The sequence below is a fragment of the Bos indicus x Bos taurus genome, chromosome 2, assembly GCF_003369695.1.
Source record: "Bos indicus x Bos taurus breed Angus x Brahman F1 hybrid chromosome 2, Bos_hybrid_MaternalHap_v2.0, whole genome shotgun sequence".
Lineage (NCBI taxonomy): Eukaryota > Metazoa > Chordata > Mammalia > Artiodactyla > Bovidae > Bos > Bos indicus x Bos taurus.
The window spans coordinates 123,995,344-124,012,388 of NC_040077.1; the positions used below are offsets into that span (position 1 = coordinate 123,995,344).

Genomic DNA, 17,045 nt, shown 5'->3' on the forward strand with positions numbered 1-17,045 from the left:
TCCCGACCCCCGAGGCCTGGGAACTTACGGGTGACGGCCCGCGAGGAAGACGCCCCCGACCTGGGTGAGTGTGTCTTTTGTTGCTTTAGGTGGAAGGATGTCAGCTTGGGTCCTGGAAAACAGGCGGAAACCCCACGGAGGCGCACACCCTGGAAAACCGCTGAGGGGTCACATTCCCTCGAACTCGGGGTGGAATTTTGTCACTCAGCAAAAATCGTGTGGCGCTGTGCTGAGCTCCGGGACTGCAGAGCTCAGACAAGACAGACACAGTCCCTGTGTTTTCAGTAAAATGCTGAACTTAGCGTTAGTCTTGCCACTCAGCACGGCCAGAGCACTTTCCAGTCCACATACGTGCCCTCCCATGCATCGCCCGTCAAATGCACTGGGCCGTCAGAGCGGCGAGCTGAGGGCCCCAGTCGGCCTCACCGACTGGCAGCTGACCTCTCAGATCAGCAGACTCTTCATCCGTGAAACAGGGAGGCAAGGTTCTGAGCGCTCACAGAGACATGCCAAGCAGCCCTCAGCCCAGGGCCTGGCCTACAGAGCGGTACAGGGGCACCCCTGGTACCATCTTCCCTCTTGATAAAGGAGGAACCTGAGGTCCAGAGAGGTAGATTATTCACCCAAGATCACTCAGCAAGGAAATGACAAAGCCAGGTGTTTTATTCAGGGATTCCCTGAAAGCAGAGCCTAAGACAAGGACTGAGGGCAGATGGGTCCCTGGGAAGGTGACCCCAGGAAGCAAGAGTGGGGGACTGGAGCCAGGGACAAGGAAGGGGGAAAGGCCAGTGAAGGCTGGTTCCCGCCATGGGAGGCCAGGGCCCAGTCCTGCTGGGGAGCCTCCAGAGACCCTCACAGAATCCTCCTCAGAATTAACCTCCGAATTACAGGAGGCTGGGCCAGTTACCCACCACCTCCCATCTACCGTGGTTGCAGGGTTACCCTGCACACCACACATATCCAGGAGCAGGCAGGGCCCTAGAGATCGCCCAGCCCATCTCTGTCGCGCTGATAAGGCGACTGAGGTGAGAGATGCAGGAAGGTGGTCAGCTGAAAGCCAGTGCCAGCTTCCTGCAGAGACAGATGCAGGTCCCCCAGTTGTGGCCAAGCAGCCTTGGGTCTCTCTAGCGGAGAAACCCAGCAGGTGTGATCTGGGACCTTCGCTTGAATCCCAGTGCAGCAGAGGCTGTGGTCACCTGCGTCCCCTCCCCCCAGGCCCCTCTGGTTAGGACTGTCGCTGTAAGGTCCAGTCAGGCCATTCTGGCACCACCCACGTCAAGTGCCAACACCACGTCTCCTCTTTCCTGCCCCAGGGCTGGTGTGAAACATGATCTTGACCCATGATAACAAATAACACTGTACACTGTCCTCCAGTACATAGACATGTATGAATATATATGTAATGGAAACCAGAGTTTCATGGAACAGTATTTACCCTCACCATGTGTGATACACTCCACTATTTTTTATTCTATTTTCCTCAAATTTAACCATTAAGGAAAAAAAGTTCATAACCCACTAGGTTGGTTTCATAACCCCTGGATGAGGTAGGCTGACCCTAGCTAAGAATGATGAGCCTTCTTCCAGAAAATCCTCTGTCTCTAGCATGAGGTCCCTGCTGCCTCTCTAAACCTAGCTAGCATTTCAGAGGACTGGAGCCCCTCCCCAGACATGATGGCCCTGGACTCTAATGAGGAGCACCCCGGTGGGTGCTCCTGGGACCCCTCTTTTATGGAGAAGAAACAGGTTCAAAGAGGTCAGGGCTTGCCCCGCCCCATTCAGTTCTAGTTACAGTCGGTAAAAAAGCCGGGACTCAGACCCTGGTACGTCTCATTCCGGAGCCCGTGCTTTCCCAGCACAGCCCACACATCCCCACTCAGCTCAAGTGCAAAGTTAGGCCTGGGCTTTGATCACAGACCCTGATTCAGGAGCTGCCAGTTTCTCCATCGCAGCTCTAATCCCATTCCAAGACAATAGCGCATCTTCCCTCAAGAAGCCACAGGTTGTTGATAGAAAGGGACTGAGCTACAAGCTGTAAGTCGAGGCTGACCAAGAGCCTTAACAGAGTTGACCATAGAGTGCTGTGGGAGGGCACGGGGGAAGAATCTAGGAAGGCTTCACATAAGAAGCCACACTGGAGCTGTGCTTTTATGGTATATAGGATTTCAAAACAATGGGAGAGAGAGGAGACATTGCAAACCAAAGAAAGAACCTAAGCAGAGACTTGACCTAAGAGCTGGGAGGATGATGAAGGATACAAAATCATTGACACGGCAGGGGCTAAGTTGCATCCAGAGTGAACTCTGAGTTGCCGAATCCTGGCAGGCATCATGGGTGCTGTAGAGGCCTGGGGCGCCCTGGGAGGAGAGAGCAACACTCCCAGGACTGAGAAGGCTCAGCCGCCAGGTCCTGAGTCCCTTCAGAGTCTGAGAACTCCACCTCTGACCCTCTAATAGGATCCTAGGCTGAAAGCCCTTGACCTGTTACAGATCTCCACTTGAGTCTCTTCCCGACCCCACAGGGGATTCCATCATCCAGAATGCATCCAACAGTGGAGTGGGGCAAGCGGTCATCCAGATCGCGGCCGCCCGGGGCCTGAGGACCATCAACGTGCTCCGGGACAGGTGTGTGGAAAGGCCTGATCCCAGCCCACCACTTGGGCCTCTCCAGCCCGGCACCCGCAGGTGCCCGAGTCTCCACCAGGTGGCGCCCTTGCATAAGCGGTCCTCCTTTCCTGCAGCTGCTGCTCGCTAAGGGCTGAGTCAGCCTCCAGCCCTCAAGTCCAGTGGTTTGGGGCTATAGGATGTTTTAGTCACTCAGTCGTGTCCGACTCTTGCGACCCCATGGACTGTAGCCCGCCAGGCTCCTCTGTCCATGAGATTCTCCAGGAAAGAATACTGGAGTGGGTTGCCATTTCCTTCTCCAGGGGATCTTCCCGACCCAGGAATCGAACCCGAGTCTCCTGCATTGCAAGCAGATTCTTTCCCAACTGAGCTATAAGGGAAGCCCCGGGGCTATAAGATGAGTGACTGAAATGTAAAGGGAGGGCAGGAAGGAGGTAGAGAAGGCCCTCACTCCCAACCTGAGTTTTTAAGATGCTTGACTTCTGATAAGCCCATGCTTTCAAAACCACAGTTCACACTTGGGAATGTTTTAAGCTGTATTTCTTTCTGTGAACTGACTAACCCAAGGCCCGTTTCCCTTGCATTTGCGTGATGCCTTGAAGTGCACTAAATACAGATGTAAAGGAGACGGGGCAGGTTTGTCATCAGAGAGAGGAAGCCACTTGCTCAGGAAGAAACAGCAAATCAATGACAAACTTAAGTTTCCTGACTCTTTCTCTCTCCATCGTATCATCCAGCCTCCTTAAGCCTCACTGTCCACATACGTGGCTGGGTCAATCAGGGAAGTCCAGCCTCATTAGGAGAACTGATACTCACGCCAGTTCCCCATCCCCTTAGTTGTGCTAACAAGAATTGCTCTGTTTGCCTTGGTAAACAGGCACAAAGCCACTCGTGGGCCAGGGTATGTTTGCACAACACTCTGAAGAGCCTCTTGAAAAGACGGGGGAAAGGAAGCGGAGTTTTGTCGTTTCAATAGAAGAAATCAGGAAGTGAACCAACTCCTCCCGGGGCCAGATGGTTTCTAGCGTCCTTGGGACCAGTAGGAGCGGTAGCAACCACCCAGCGCTCTCTCACACCAGTGAGAAAACTGAGGCCAGGAGATGCTGGAGTGTGCTGAGACTGGGTGGCTGGGCCCGGTTTCCCACAAAGAGAAACTCCGGTTCTCATACCTGTGGCAGAGGGGTCCTGGGAGCCTCTGGTGGAGAAAGTGGGCAGATGTGACCGAGGACCCTGGATTGTGTTTGGTTTCCAGACCTGACCTCCAGAAGCTGACCGACAGACTGAAGAATCTGGGGGCCAACCACGTTGTCACAGAAGAGGAACTAAGAAAGCCTGAGATGAAAAGCTTCTTTAAGGTACCAGTGAAAAGGGACCAGGCCCATCTCACTGAGAAAAGGCAGTCACTTGAGTTCGGAAAGCTGGGCACTGGCCCACTGTTCGTCTCCAGAATCCCCCCTCCATCTCCTTGTGGCTGGGTAAAGCCCATTCCCTCAGTCAGGGGACAGCACGCAGTAAGTGCACAGGGGCTGAGGGGACAGCGTAGAGACAGACAGGGTCTAGGAGACCCCGCCTGATTTGTCATTTTGAAGGTTTCTGATGGGCTACATCAGCCTACACCTCCGACGTGAGTCTCAGCTGGGAGAGGGGCTATGGTACGGGAGGGAAGAGAAAGGAATGAAGTCACGTTTATGAGGCACCTGCCGTATGTTTTTTACCTGAAAACCCCCACGGCAGCTCTACAAAGTAGGTGCCGTCTGTTTTATAGATGAGAAAATGAAGACTCAGAAAAGACAAAGGACTTTACCGAGACCACACAGTCAGAGGTAGTGAGGAGTTTACCCAGACCACACAGTCAGAGGTGGTGGGGTCGGGGCTGGCCTGAGCCTCTCCAGACTCAAAAGCCCCTCAACCTGCCCAGCACCCCTCACAGTGATCAAACCACATCCCGTCTCTAGTCACTGACCCCTGGCGGGGCTGGACACACTCACCTGAGAACACTTCCGAAGAGTAGGTCAGCATGTCTGATAAAAACCAACCTGTAAGTGCCAAGGAGAGGGGACATGAAGTCTGTCAGAACACAGCACAGATGCCCTCTGTCTGTTCTTTCCAGAGGTGAGTTTTGAACAAAATCCTCCCATGGACAGAGGAGCCTACCAGGCTACAGTCCATGCAGTCGCAGAGTCTGACACGACTGAGCAACTCAATAACAACACTGCTGATCCGTGGGCTTCCCAGGTGATGCTAGTGGTAAAGAACCCACCTGCCAAGGCAGGAGACGGAAGAGACGTGGGTTTGACCCCTGGGTCGGGAAGATCCCCTGGAGGAGGGTATGGCAACCCACTCCAGTATTCTTGCCTGGAGGATCCCATGGACAGAGGAGCCTGCAAAGAGTCTGCAAAGAGGTGACTGAGTATGCCTAAAACAGATAATAAGATTAAGCTGGTAAAGAAAAGGCCCTCCCCAGACTGAGTTTGAAGGCCTGAGGGTCCTACTTTTCACTCCCTCCAGACACAGCCCTTGGGCCAGGGAAGTGCGGTTTGCAGCAAGCTTCAAGCCACCCTCCCCTTCACCCCCTCCACACACACATACGCACACACTCCACCCCACAGAGGGGTAGCTCACTCACTGCTGATCTCTTGTTTCCCAGGACGTGCCCCAGCCACGGCTTGCTCTCAACTGCGTTGGCGGGAAAAGCTCCACGGAGCTGCTGCGGCATTTGGCGTAAGTCCCTCGGCCCCTCGGGTCCAGTGCGCCGGCGCCCTCCCGGGCTGTAGCCAGGAGGACCACCAAGTGCCAGTGGCCAGTGCAAGCCAAGGCCAGGTCAGCACACCCCTGGGTAGGAAGATGGAACCCTTGTCCCATCCTAGTTATCTGGACCCGCCCCTTCTCAGCCTTCTTTACAGATGGCCCCGAGACCCGTCTGGCTTTGTCTTCCCGGGGACCCCAGTAGTAACTGCTAGGCCCTCTGTGAAAGGGGAGCAGTTAAGGGTTCATAACCTAGGGGCATCTGAAAAAGTCCTAGAGTATTAGCTTTTAAAAATAGATTCTAATTTTAAAGGTAACATTATGCCATTATTACAAAACATCTTGAAAGCATGTAAAAACACAAAGGAAAATTAAGCACAAAACTGACCTACCGTCCTGCCACAGAGGAGGATGAGCACCGTTGACAGTGCTGACAGCGTACATCCTTTCATCCTTTTTTCCTTTCACATAAACTTCTGGAACGGAAGGGCGCCTTAAGGGACACCTCCCAGCTAGAGCACCAGTGTTTGTTAACTCCTGTTTGCTAGCACTCACTTTAGCCAGGGGTACTGAGATGACTGAGCCACCGAGGGAACACTCTAGAACGCACAGACTGGATGGGAAAATGGGTCATGAGATCAGAGAGCTGGGGTAACAACCACAGAGCATGTACCACGCACCAGACTGTGCAGAGTGTGTGACGTACCTCTCCCGCAACTACCTGAGCAAGGGGTACCGCTCCCACCCCATCCAGACAAGGCCCGGAGAGGGCAGTCAGCTTGCCCGTGCTGCTGTGAGCCGAGCACACCTCTTCAGCACGACTCCGGGCAGCCTCCGAGGCCAACTGCCATCCCTGCGTGGCCCATCGTAGGACAGTCTTGCTCAGTGGTCACAAGTGTAGGCTTTGGAGTCAGAAAGGCTGCTGCTCACTAGCTGGGGAATCTATGTGATCTAGGCAATACATGAAAAATGATCTGAGCCTCAGCCTCTTCATCAGTCAAATGAGGGGATATAAACCTTTTCTACCTCAGAAGGTGAGTCTAAGGGGCTCTGAGGTCCCCACAGAGCGCTGTACAAATGAGAGGTGGGTCCCCACTTTCTCGACTGTGAAAGAGGCATCATCAAAGTCCTCCCTTGGGGTCACCCTGAGGACTCATTGGCCAGCACATGTGAAATGCTCAGACCTGTGCCTGGCACATAGTAAACACCCAGTAAACAGTAGCCATTCTGATTTTTAAAAAAACAACAACTATATTTTGTACTGGGGTATAGCTGATTAACAAACAATGTTGTGATAGTTTCAGGTAAAAAGCAGACTCAGCCATACATGCATGCATGTACATGTATCCATTGTCCCCCAAACTCCCCTCCCACCCAGGCCGTAAGCAGTAGCCATTCTGATTAAACCAAGTGTAGTGGAGAAGGCAATGGCACCCCACTCCAGTACTCTTGCCTGGAAAAATCCCATGGGCGGAGGAGCCTGGTAGACTGCAGTCCATGGGGTCGCGAAGAGTTGGACATGACTGAGCAACTTTACTTTCACTTTTCACTTTCACTTTTCACTTTCATGCATTGGAGAAGGAAATGGCACCCCACTCCAGTGTTCTTGCCTGGAGAATCCCAGGGACGGGGGAGCCTGGTAGGCTGCCATCTATGGGGTCGCACAGAGTTGGACACGACTGAAGCGACTTAGCAGCAGCAGCAGCAGCAGTGCTGGCCCACAGAGGGAGGGCTCAGCTCCGCTCCCTGCCACAGGAGCTACTCTCCAGAGCTGGGCGGCAGATGAAGGAACTGAAGGCCAAACTGGCCCCGAGCCTCAAGGACAGAGAGTTCCCTGCCCCTCGCAGCAGCTTCTGCCCTTCTGGAGTTCACCAAGCCTCCCTTGTGTTGTCCCAGAGTGAACCTCAGCTCATCCTGCATCAGCAAACTCCTGTAAGAGCTGGGGGAGCAGGAAGAGGCACACAGCTTAAGTCAGGCACGTGAAGACTTAGCTTAATGGTTTTAAAATGACACAAGCCCCTCTCTCCTCTTTGACCACTGGGGGTGTCAGACAGCAGGTCCTGACACTCACCATCGTCCTCTGCACCGTCCACAATATCCCTTAGCATCCTGAGCTGCTTCCATCTCACTGGTCCTTTGAAAGAGAGTTGCCCAGAGAGAGAGGCGGCGTGGCCCACTGCCCACTGCCCAGGGTCACCCAGGCACATAGTAAACACCCAGTAAACAGCCGGAGCAGAGCCCAGCTGGACTCAGGTCATGAGCTCCTTAGCAGAGCACTCTTCCTTGCAGCTCTTCCTCAAAGCCTGGGCACGAGCTTAAATCAGTGGGCTCCCCACCCTGGTTAGACATCTAGGTCATCTGCAGGGGGTGTCTGCTTGCTTCTTTGTTTTCTGTTGTTTTTAATATAGATCCTTGCACCTGATTCACTGGGTCTGGGGCAGGCGTGGGAATGTGTATTTTTTTTTTAACCCTTCCCAGGGATTCTGGGGGCTTCCCAGGTGGCGCTAGTGGTAAAGAACCTGCCAGTCAATGCAGGAGACGCAAGAGAAGGGAGTTCAATACGTAGGTCGGGAAGATCCCCTGGAGGAGGAGATGGCAACCTCAAGATGGTATTCTTGCCCGGAGAATCCCATGGACAGAGGAGCCCAGCAGGCTATATAGTCTATAGGGTTGCAAAGAGCCAGACACGACTGAGCGCGCACACACGCAGGGCTTCTGAGAACAAGGTTCAGGAACCAGGGTTGGAATAGACGGTGCTGTAACGCTGTCTCTACCTGTGACCACTCTGTTCTCTCTGGACTCCTCAGGCCTGGAGGAACCATGGTGACCTATGGGGGAATGGCCAAGCAGCCTGTCATCGCCTCTGTGGTAAGCTGGGGTCTGAACACCACAGTCGTCTAGACTCGGGCAGTGCCCCGCGCCTGGGGGAGTCTGTCCCTTGAGCCTGAAGTTCTTGCCCTCAGAGCACCTTAGTGCCTGTCCTTCCTATTTCCACAGAGCCAGCTTATTTTTAAGGATCTCAAACTTCGGGGCTTTTGGTTATCCCAGTGGAAGAAGGACCACAGTCCAGGTGAGTGGATGATAGCCCTGTTACCAAGGGTCACACGAGAGGGCAGTGCCTACTCAGAAGTGACCAGCGACTCTGAGCCCAGGAGAGGTGATCAGAAGCCCCCCACCCCAACCCCAAAACAGGATAAAGGATAACAGCCTCTAGAAACAACTACAGTCAGCAAATAGTTTTAGGCTAAAGTGGGCCTGTCCTCAAGGGGACCACTGAACAGGACAGCTCCTGCCGCCCTCCCAAGGAGCTGACAGTGGGGAAGACTGCCGTGAACGACAGCCCAGTAAAGAGAACAAACTCTGGAACCAGCCTGCCTGGGCTCAAATCTTGCTTCCACCATCACTAGCTGTAGGTTCTGCCGAGCCCAGCTTTGGGACATCAGGCAAGTTACTTAACCCCTGCCTTGGTTTCAGTGTCATAATTGTTGGGACTTCCTGGCAGTCCAGTGGCTAAGACCCCTGCAGGGGGTTGTCGTTGTTCAGTCACCAAGTCATGTCAGACTCTGCGACCCCATGGACTGCAGCACACCAGGCTTCCCTGTCCCTCACCATCTCCTGGAGTTTGCCCAAGTTCACGTCCATTGAATTGGTGGTGCCATCCAACCATCTCATCCTCTGCCACCCGCTTCTCCTCTTGTCCTCAGTCTTTCCCAGCATCACCAGTGAGTCGGCTCTTCCCAGAAGGTGGCCAAAGTATTGGAGCTTCAGCTTCAGCATCAGTCCTTCCAGTGAATATTCAGGGTTGATTTCCTGTAGGACTGACTGGTTTGATCTCCTTGCTGTCCAAGGGACTCTCAAGAGTCTTCTCCAGCACAGCAGTTCAATCTCTGATTGGGAAACTAAGATCCCACATGGCCTCAAGGCTCGGTCAAAAAAAATTTTTTTTAACAGTCATAATTGTTTAAACTATTGTTAGCATGTTTGACAGAGGCGGAAACTGAGATTTAGAGTGGCTAAGTCGATTGCCCCGAGTCACGCCCACCTAAAGAGTGTGCAGCCAGGATGTGAACAGCCAGTCGCTCTGACTGTAGACCCTGAACCAGACACACTCTCCTTCCTCTCCCAGAGGATGGGTTCCCCAGAGTGTGACCACCATCGCTCCCAGGCTGAGCCTGAGGAATGATGTGGCCTTCTCCCAGTGAAGGAGAGGGGAGTGGTCCTGTGAATGGGGTGTTTCAAGCAGAGAAAACAGCATGTGCAAAAGGCTATCAGAGAGGGTGGGAAGCTGGTTGTGACCAGATTATGGGAGGCCTTCTAATCCTCTTTAAGGAGCTCAGACTCTATCTTAAGGGGAAATGGGAAGCATGGACAGTGTTTCAAGCAGGAGATACAATTCAGTTTGAATATCGAATGAACTAATGTCTATGAAAAAGCACTTCTTAGGCCAGGCCTTCACTTCTCATTTTCCTCTGCCATCCTGGGTCCCTAAGTGGGAGGCAGGCCCCGGGAGGGGACCCTGGTGGCCTCAACAGGAAAGGTCCTGAGGGAGTCTCAGGCTCTCAGGGAAGGCTCTCCACCCCCAGCAGAGCTCATCTGTCTGTGCCAGGCACCACCCACCCCCTCCTCCTCCTCTGGCTTCCCGCCCTCGCACCATTCGGGACTCCCAGCTACACCCAGTCAGGTTCTGTGCCTGGCAGCCACCACCTGCCTGTCAGCTCCCGGGGCCGCTGCCCGAACCCTATCCCCACCCGGCTCTCACTGTCCCGAATTCGAATTCGGCTCTCACTGTCCCGAATTCGGGCGGGCAGGAACCAGGCTGCCTCCACAGCCGCCACGCCCCGGCCAAGCCCAGGCGTCTCGCAGCTGTGTAGGCCTCCCTGGAGCCCGGCCCCAGCTCCCACCGGCAGGGAGTCCCACGGGTCATCTCCCCGCGTCCTCCAACCTCCCACAGACCAGTTCAAGGAGCTGATCCTCACACTCTGCGATCTCATCCGCCGAGGCCAACTCACGGCCCCCGCCTGCTCCGAGGTCCCGCTGCAGGACTACCTGTGTGCCCTAGAAGCATCCACGCAGCCCTTCGTGTCTTCAAAGCAGATTCTCACCATGTGACGTAATAACCCCAGAGCCAAGCGGGAGGGGAGATGGATCAGCAGGACTGGTTCGGGCCCTCCCCCCACCCCCTAGTTGGGCCTCCACCGCCCACAGGCTGCACCTCTCCCCACTGTCCCTTCTGACTCAGAGAATTGGGGGGCCGGCCTCAGGGTATTGAATAAAGTCTGAACCTCCTAGGAGGAAAAAAAAACCCACAAACCAACAGAAGTCCTCTCTGGAGAAGGACCATCCCCAGGCACTCACCATCTCCCAGCACGAAGAAGCCGCCTTATGCCTGTGCCCCAGCAGCATGTCCTGATGGCCCTGTAAAGCCATGCCTGGGCAGGACAGGCAGGGCACAAGAGCCAGTCAGACAGATCTCTGCCCTCCAGCCGTGCCAGCCCACTGAGGAGACCCTTCTAAAAAGGAAGGTTTGACTCATTCTCAGGTGGCCTGCGGTTCTGTCTGGGGCAGGGGGAAGGATCAGCTCCAAAGAGGAGTGAATGCCAGGCTGAGAAATCAAGGCAATGGGGTCTCTCTCGGTGGCTGGACCATGCCTGGGGCACTTCCATTCTAACTAGGGAGATAGGCACATCAGTGTTTACACCTGAGGTCATTTTACCCCCAGGGGACACTGGATTGTCATAATTGAAGGGCTGCTGCTAGAGTCTTGTGAGTACAGAGCCTAGTGAGTAGAGGCCAGCGATGCTGGCATCCTACAGAGCACAGCACAGTCTCTGTCAACCAGGGCCCATCAGCCCACATATCCACAGTGCCACCGTGGAGAAACCCTGCATCACACCACAGGTCCCACAGTGGTTGTCATAGTGATGCGCGCTAAAGAAGACCCGTGCGAGGTGCTCTGAGTACCTAACCGAGGTCCAGTCCTAGACCTTCCTCAGAGGAAGCTTGAAAGCGGGCCGTGGGCAAGGCATTGCTTTATTCAGACAGCGAAGAACTGGACACTACGTGACTTTTTGGTGTTTTGCTTCGTGATCCACTCACCCAAAGCAAAGCACTAGAGACTTGAGGGTGTCTCCTTCATCACCTGGCCCTCTGTTCCTGAGCTCTAGAGCCTCACTGGGGTGGACTTAATGAGAGCCCAGTGCGTGCCTGAGGCCAGGGCTGCCTATGAGTGGCGTGGGGCTGGCCCGCAGGTAGCTTTATCTACTCATGAAGCCACTTTATGGAGGCATTCAGAGGGCCATGGGGACACAGCAGCTCTGCCTAAGGGTTTAAGGAAGGCCCCCCACCCCAGAAGAAGTATGGTCACAGCAGTCTCTAGGCCCAGCAGGAGGAGGTGTCCCACGCAAAGCCAGCAGCACACACGAGAGCCTGGAGGCCCAGGAGAGCCTGCCCATCACGGAACTGCCAACGGGCGAGTACAGCTGACACCTTGGATGTAGGGGTGTCGGAAGACTGAGTTGGGAGCCCTCCTTCACAGCAGGAAGGCTCAGGACTTGCCCTCAGGACATGGGGAGGGACTGGAGGGGTTAAAGCAGTGGAATGGTGGGGAAAACTGGCTCTGAAAGCTAGGGGACGCTCCGGTTTAGTTGCACACCAGCACGTACATGGGCCCCGGCGTCATCCTCCGTCTTTGGGAGCATCTTGTGTGTCCTCTGGAGAATAGGACTCGGCTTCAGCCTGGGACTGCGAAAGGTCTGCAGGTACCCTCTGGGTAAGATTTGCCACCTTGTACACCTGGGCTCAGAATCAGCCCCAATTCACCCAAATCTCTCCTGTTCTCTGTCCTTGAGGTTAGTGGGACAGACGTTCTGTGCAGCTGGTCAACGTGGGCAAGTGCAGAAAGCCTGAGAGGGAGGGGGAGGCCACCTGAGGCTACAGGGGTGAAGGTTAGGATGAGGCTCATAAGGGGGCTCCACAAGCTTGGGCTTAGGGGCTCTGATGAGCCTTCAGCCATGGAGACGGATCTGGCCCCTAGTAGAGACTCAGAGCGGGCAGACAGAAGGGAGGAAGGTTCATAACACCACAGCACAGTTAGAGACCTCATGGGTGGGGGAAGGGTGTGCAGAGTCCCCTGAGAGTAGCACCTCTGGGGGTCTGGAGATGATTTGGGGGAGTGGAGGGGGCTACACCATGTGGCACTTGGGATCTTAGTTCCCCAACCAGGGATCGAACCCATACTCCTTGCATTGGGAACATGGAGTCTTAACCACTGGACTACTAGGGAAGCCCCTGGAGCTGACATTTGCCCTGGGTTTAAAGGATGATATTTTCTCAGGCAGGGAAGGGAGACAAGCATTACAGACCAAGGGACAGGTTTAAGTTAAGGCAGAACATTTATGTCAGAATCTACTCCTTTACCCCAAATACCATTCTACTTCTAAGAATTAAGACTGATGACTTTTAGGTGGGGACATGGGAGGCTGGAATAAACACTTTTCCCGCCTCCCTAGCAGCTGACAAGATCTGGCCCATGTGATGTAAGCAGAGGTGGGAGGTGTCTGTTTCTTAGGAACCTCTTTAAAATAAAGCTGACATCCATCCCTGTACCTTTTCCTTCCCCTTCCACCTTCCCCCTCCCCAGGAAACAAACATGGAATTTGCATAGCCATCTTTGACCATGTTGAGAACAGAACAGCAACAAAATCAAAGGAGCCTGGGTCCCTGAGACCCAAAAAACCCTGACTGCCCACCTCAGGATTTGAGAAATAAGCTTCTGTGCTATTTAAGCCCCTAGTGTTTGGGCTTCCTCTGAACCTACTCCTAACTGATACATATTGTCTGATTTAATTTATATTGAAATCATGTCAGACCATCTGAAGCTGAAAATTTCACAAAATCACAATCTGAATAGTGGCAGTTTGTGATTACCAGCTAAGGAATTCAGACTTTACCCTGTGGGCAGTAGGGAACAAAAGATTTCTGAGCCAGATGATCAGAACTATGCTTTAGAAAAATCTCTCAGGCAGCAAGCTGGAGGACAGTTTAGAGGCCCTAAAGAAAGATAATCAGAAGCTCCCAGATAAGGAAAGTTTCCCTAAATTCTGAAGACCAACATAGGGATTACCAACGTTTAATGAGGCCAGCAGAGGAAAGGAGCCTAAGACAAAACAGTGTCAGAAGAAGAGAATGGATCATCTCTTACTTAATAAGTACAAGGGGGCAGGGGGAAATCCAGTACAGGATATTATTTTTAATTTTCAGGGCATGTGGAGTTGGGACAACTAGCCCACCAAGTAAACAATACCCTTTTTAAATGGCAGGAGGAGGAAACTTTGGCTCCAGGAGACTGAAAGATGACAAACGGGCATGACCTAAACCAAAGCCTGGGCACCCCTGAAGTCCTGAAGCATCATGCCTGGCTTTCCCTGTTGTCTTCCAGTAGCATCCGCCTACTGGTTTCTACTAGCAGGCGCCTACCGCCACTGCCATAATACTGATGACTGTCCGGTGTTGGGACACCAGTTAACCCCACTTTCCTCAGGGAAAGTCTGAGGCCCAGAAGGAAAAGTTTCTTGCATTAACCTGTGGGCGTTAGGCATCTCAGTCCTGGTGCCTTGCAGCTCTCAAGCTCAGCCCCACGGTCACTGGCAGGTTCCACGCCTTGGGCAGGATGCTGGGCCCAGCCAGGACAGCTGGAGGAAATGGTGGAAGCAGAGAGACTCCTGGCACAGCACCTGCCTGCAGGTGAAGGCAGGAAGATCCTGGGAAGACAGGTGAGCTGACATTACCTGAGGGGGAGGAAAGCTTGCCCTGTGTCCCTGCCATTCTGCGGTGTTCAGACGTTTCCACACGCACCATCATTTGATTTTTATAGCTTCCCTGTGTCATTGAGGTTTTACTATCACCACTTTTCCAGAAGAGAAAGATATATGGGGAGAGGAGGTGAGCTGCTCGAGGCCACACATCAGGAAGCAAGCTGGCACCACAAGCCAGGCCCCCTGACCCTATCCAGTCACTGGGCCAGTCAACCCCCGTTCCTTTGGCCCCACAGTTGGCCCTGAGTTCCCTCTTTTCTCAGGACTCCTTGATTTTGTTCAGTGATAAACGACATGTCACCCAGTTTCCCTGAGTCCACGTCTCATGGAGAAGCATGAGAAAAGGAGAATAAGGAGGCCATTGAAGCAGTCCAGTTGAGAATTCATTCACTTATTCATTCAGTAAATAGTCTGAACACCTGTTATGTAAAAGGCACTGTCGAAGGTGTTAGGGATACAGCAGGAGACAAAAAAATCCTGGCCCCTGACACCAGAGAGTTTACATTCTGGTGGAAGAGAAAGCCAGTGAAGGCGCGAGTAAGTGAGGTGATTACAGAGCACAGCAAGTGCTGTGGGAGAAAAAAATACGGTGCTTTCATAGTGGCGGGGAGGGGGGAGGTACTCGAGAGAAGTTGGGCAAGGAACATCTGAGCCCTGAATAAGTCAGCCGAATTTCCAGGCTGGGGGAACAACATGTTCAAAGCCCGGTGTCTGAATAACATGACGAGGCCTGAACTGGCTTAGTAAGTGGGAGTGGAGAGGAGTGGATTCGTGAATACTTAGAAGGAAGAACAACAGGATAGAGTGAATGGAGTGGCACCTTAGCTGGAAGGAGGTGCCCGAGTTAGTGAGCTCTTTGAGCGTGAGGGTTTTAGCGACAGGCCTTTCGCCTCTAGGGGGCGCTCTTCCCATCTGTACAATAGGTTGAGCAGATGATATAACCACCAAGGTTGCTGCTGCTGCTGCTGCTAAGTCGCTTCAGTCGTGTCCGACTCTGTGCGACCCCAGAGACGGCGGCCCACCAGGCTCCCCCGTCCCTGGGATTCTCCAGGCAAGAACACTGGAGTGGGGTGCCATTTCCTTCTCCAATGCATGAAAGTGAAAAGTGAAAGTGAAGTCGCTCAGTCGTCTCCGACTCCTAGCGACCCCATGGACTGCAGCCCACCAGGCTCCTCCGTCCATGGGATTTTCCAGGCAAGAGTACTGGAGTGGGGTGCCATTGCCTTCTCCCAACCACCAAGGTTAGCACTTCAGAATACTATGATCCTCACACTTTCCTAAATATCAAATGGATCAAGATTACAACATAAAAATCAGCTCTAAAAGTAACAGGATAGGGACCTCCTTAGGGGTCCAATAGTTAAGACTCCAGGCTTCCAATGGAGAGGGCAAAGTTGGTTGGATCCCTGGTCAGGGAACTAAGATCTCAAAAGTGACCTGTGGCATGGGGAAAAAAGATTTTTTTAGAATAAACCATGGGAAGTATTTTCTAAAAAATTTTACTAAGCTCAGAGTGAGGAAGGCCTTTCAAACTACAACACAAAATCCAGAATCAAAGTAAAATAAAGGATAAATTCGATCCCATGAACATCTGGTGTTTTTGCATGGCAAAAAAGCACTCTAGGCAAAGTCAAAAGTCAACAAACCGGGAAAAAATATTTGCAACTCATTTGACAAAGAGCTAGTGAACTATAAACCTGTAAGAAAAGTGGGCAAAAATATAAGCAGACATAGAAAGACACAGCAGAAAGAGAAAATTTATCTCTTAAATATATGAGGCTTACCGCACTCAACTGCAAATTAAACTACCCCGAGATACCATTTCTCATCTATTAACTCAGCTAAAGATCATAAAGTTTGATAACGTGTTGATGAGGAAATGGAGAAAGCTCCTTTTGTACTCTAATGAATGATTTTCAAATTTATCAGTCTATTAAGTGCAGAACTGTATGTATAGTACACCACCATTTACTTTGTATGTGTAAAATACTTCTAAAAGGACATTTACAAACGGATTACATTGCCTCTAGGCCACCAGAGGTCAGAGCTGGTTAAGGTTTTTCACTGTATAACATTTGAACCAGTTAATGAATTATCCGTTCAACATATGATTTTTAAAGTAAATAAAAACAGTAAAGAAACAAAACTTCTTTGTGGTTCTAGGTAAATTGGATTAGTGAAAAGAGACCCAATATTTATCGAGCTTCTACCACGTTCCAGATACTGTCCCAAGCTCTTTCACATCCACTTTTCGTTACCCTGGTAGTCCACTGAGATGGGATAAATTATTCTAATTTTACAAATTAGAAAATGGTCCAGTAATGTAGCCAGTATCAAGCCTAATCTGGCTCTAGTTCCAGCCTTCTTCACTTTCCACGTTGGTTTCATTAAAACAAGTCCTATTTTTAAAATAATACTGCTGTTACTTTATTGGGCACTTAAGATGCGCTGGGATGTCCTATACTTCTCAGAACAACTCTGGAGGGTTGCAGTTACTCTCCCCTTTTATAGAGAAAACAAACGGGACTCAACGAGGAGGGCGTAACGAGCCCAAGGTCACAGATATTTAGATGACTAGAAGCCAGGTTTAATTCCAAATCTCCTGCTCGAAAAGTCGAAGCCACTCCCGGTGCAAAGGACAAAAGCAGAAACACTCGCAGGATTGTGGACGGAGGCATGGACGCTTCCGGGGGAAGCGGCGAAGCCAGCGGGCTACGCTGCGCGCCAAGCTCGCGAGAGAACGTGCCCACGCACCCGCCCGCACCGCCTGTCGATCACCTGGCTCCGCCCCGCGCCGGCGCGCCCGCGGACAGGCCCCGCCCCCGTCCCTGGCCGGGCGGGAAGCGAACGCGCTCTCTCCCTC

The 17,045-nt window shown here is 52.6% G+C and overlaps 1 protein-coding gene across 5 annotated transcripts in view; it reads left to right on the plus strand.

Annotated features, from left to right (window-relative positions):
* Positions 1–14,759, plus strand: part of MECR (mitochondrial trans-2-enoyl-CoA reductase) — a 40,155-nt gene extending 25,396 nt beyond the window's left edge. Inside the window, exons 5-10 of one of the 5 annotated variants that reach the window (XM_027518246.1) lie at positions 2,522–2,624; positions 3,877–3,979; positions 5,272–5,345; positions 8,177–8,237; positions 8,367–8,439; positions 8,675–8,924. In XM_027518246.1, the coding sequence (XP_027374047.1) occupies positions 2,522–2,624; positions 3,877–3,979; positions 5,272–5,345; positions 8,177–8,237; positions 8,367–8,439; positions 8,675–8,883 (623 nt within the window). In that variant the 3' untranslated portion in view covers positions 8,884–8,924. The other 4 variants (XM_027518273.1, XM_027518255.1, XM_027518281.1 and 1 more) reach the window with 4 other exon arrangements.
* The last annotated feature ends 2,286 nt before the right edge of the window (positions 14,760–17,045 follow it).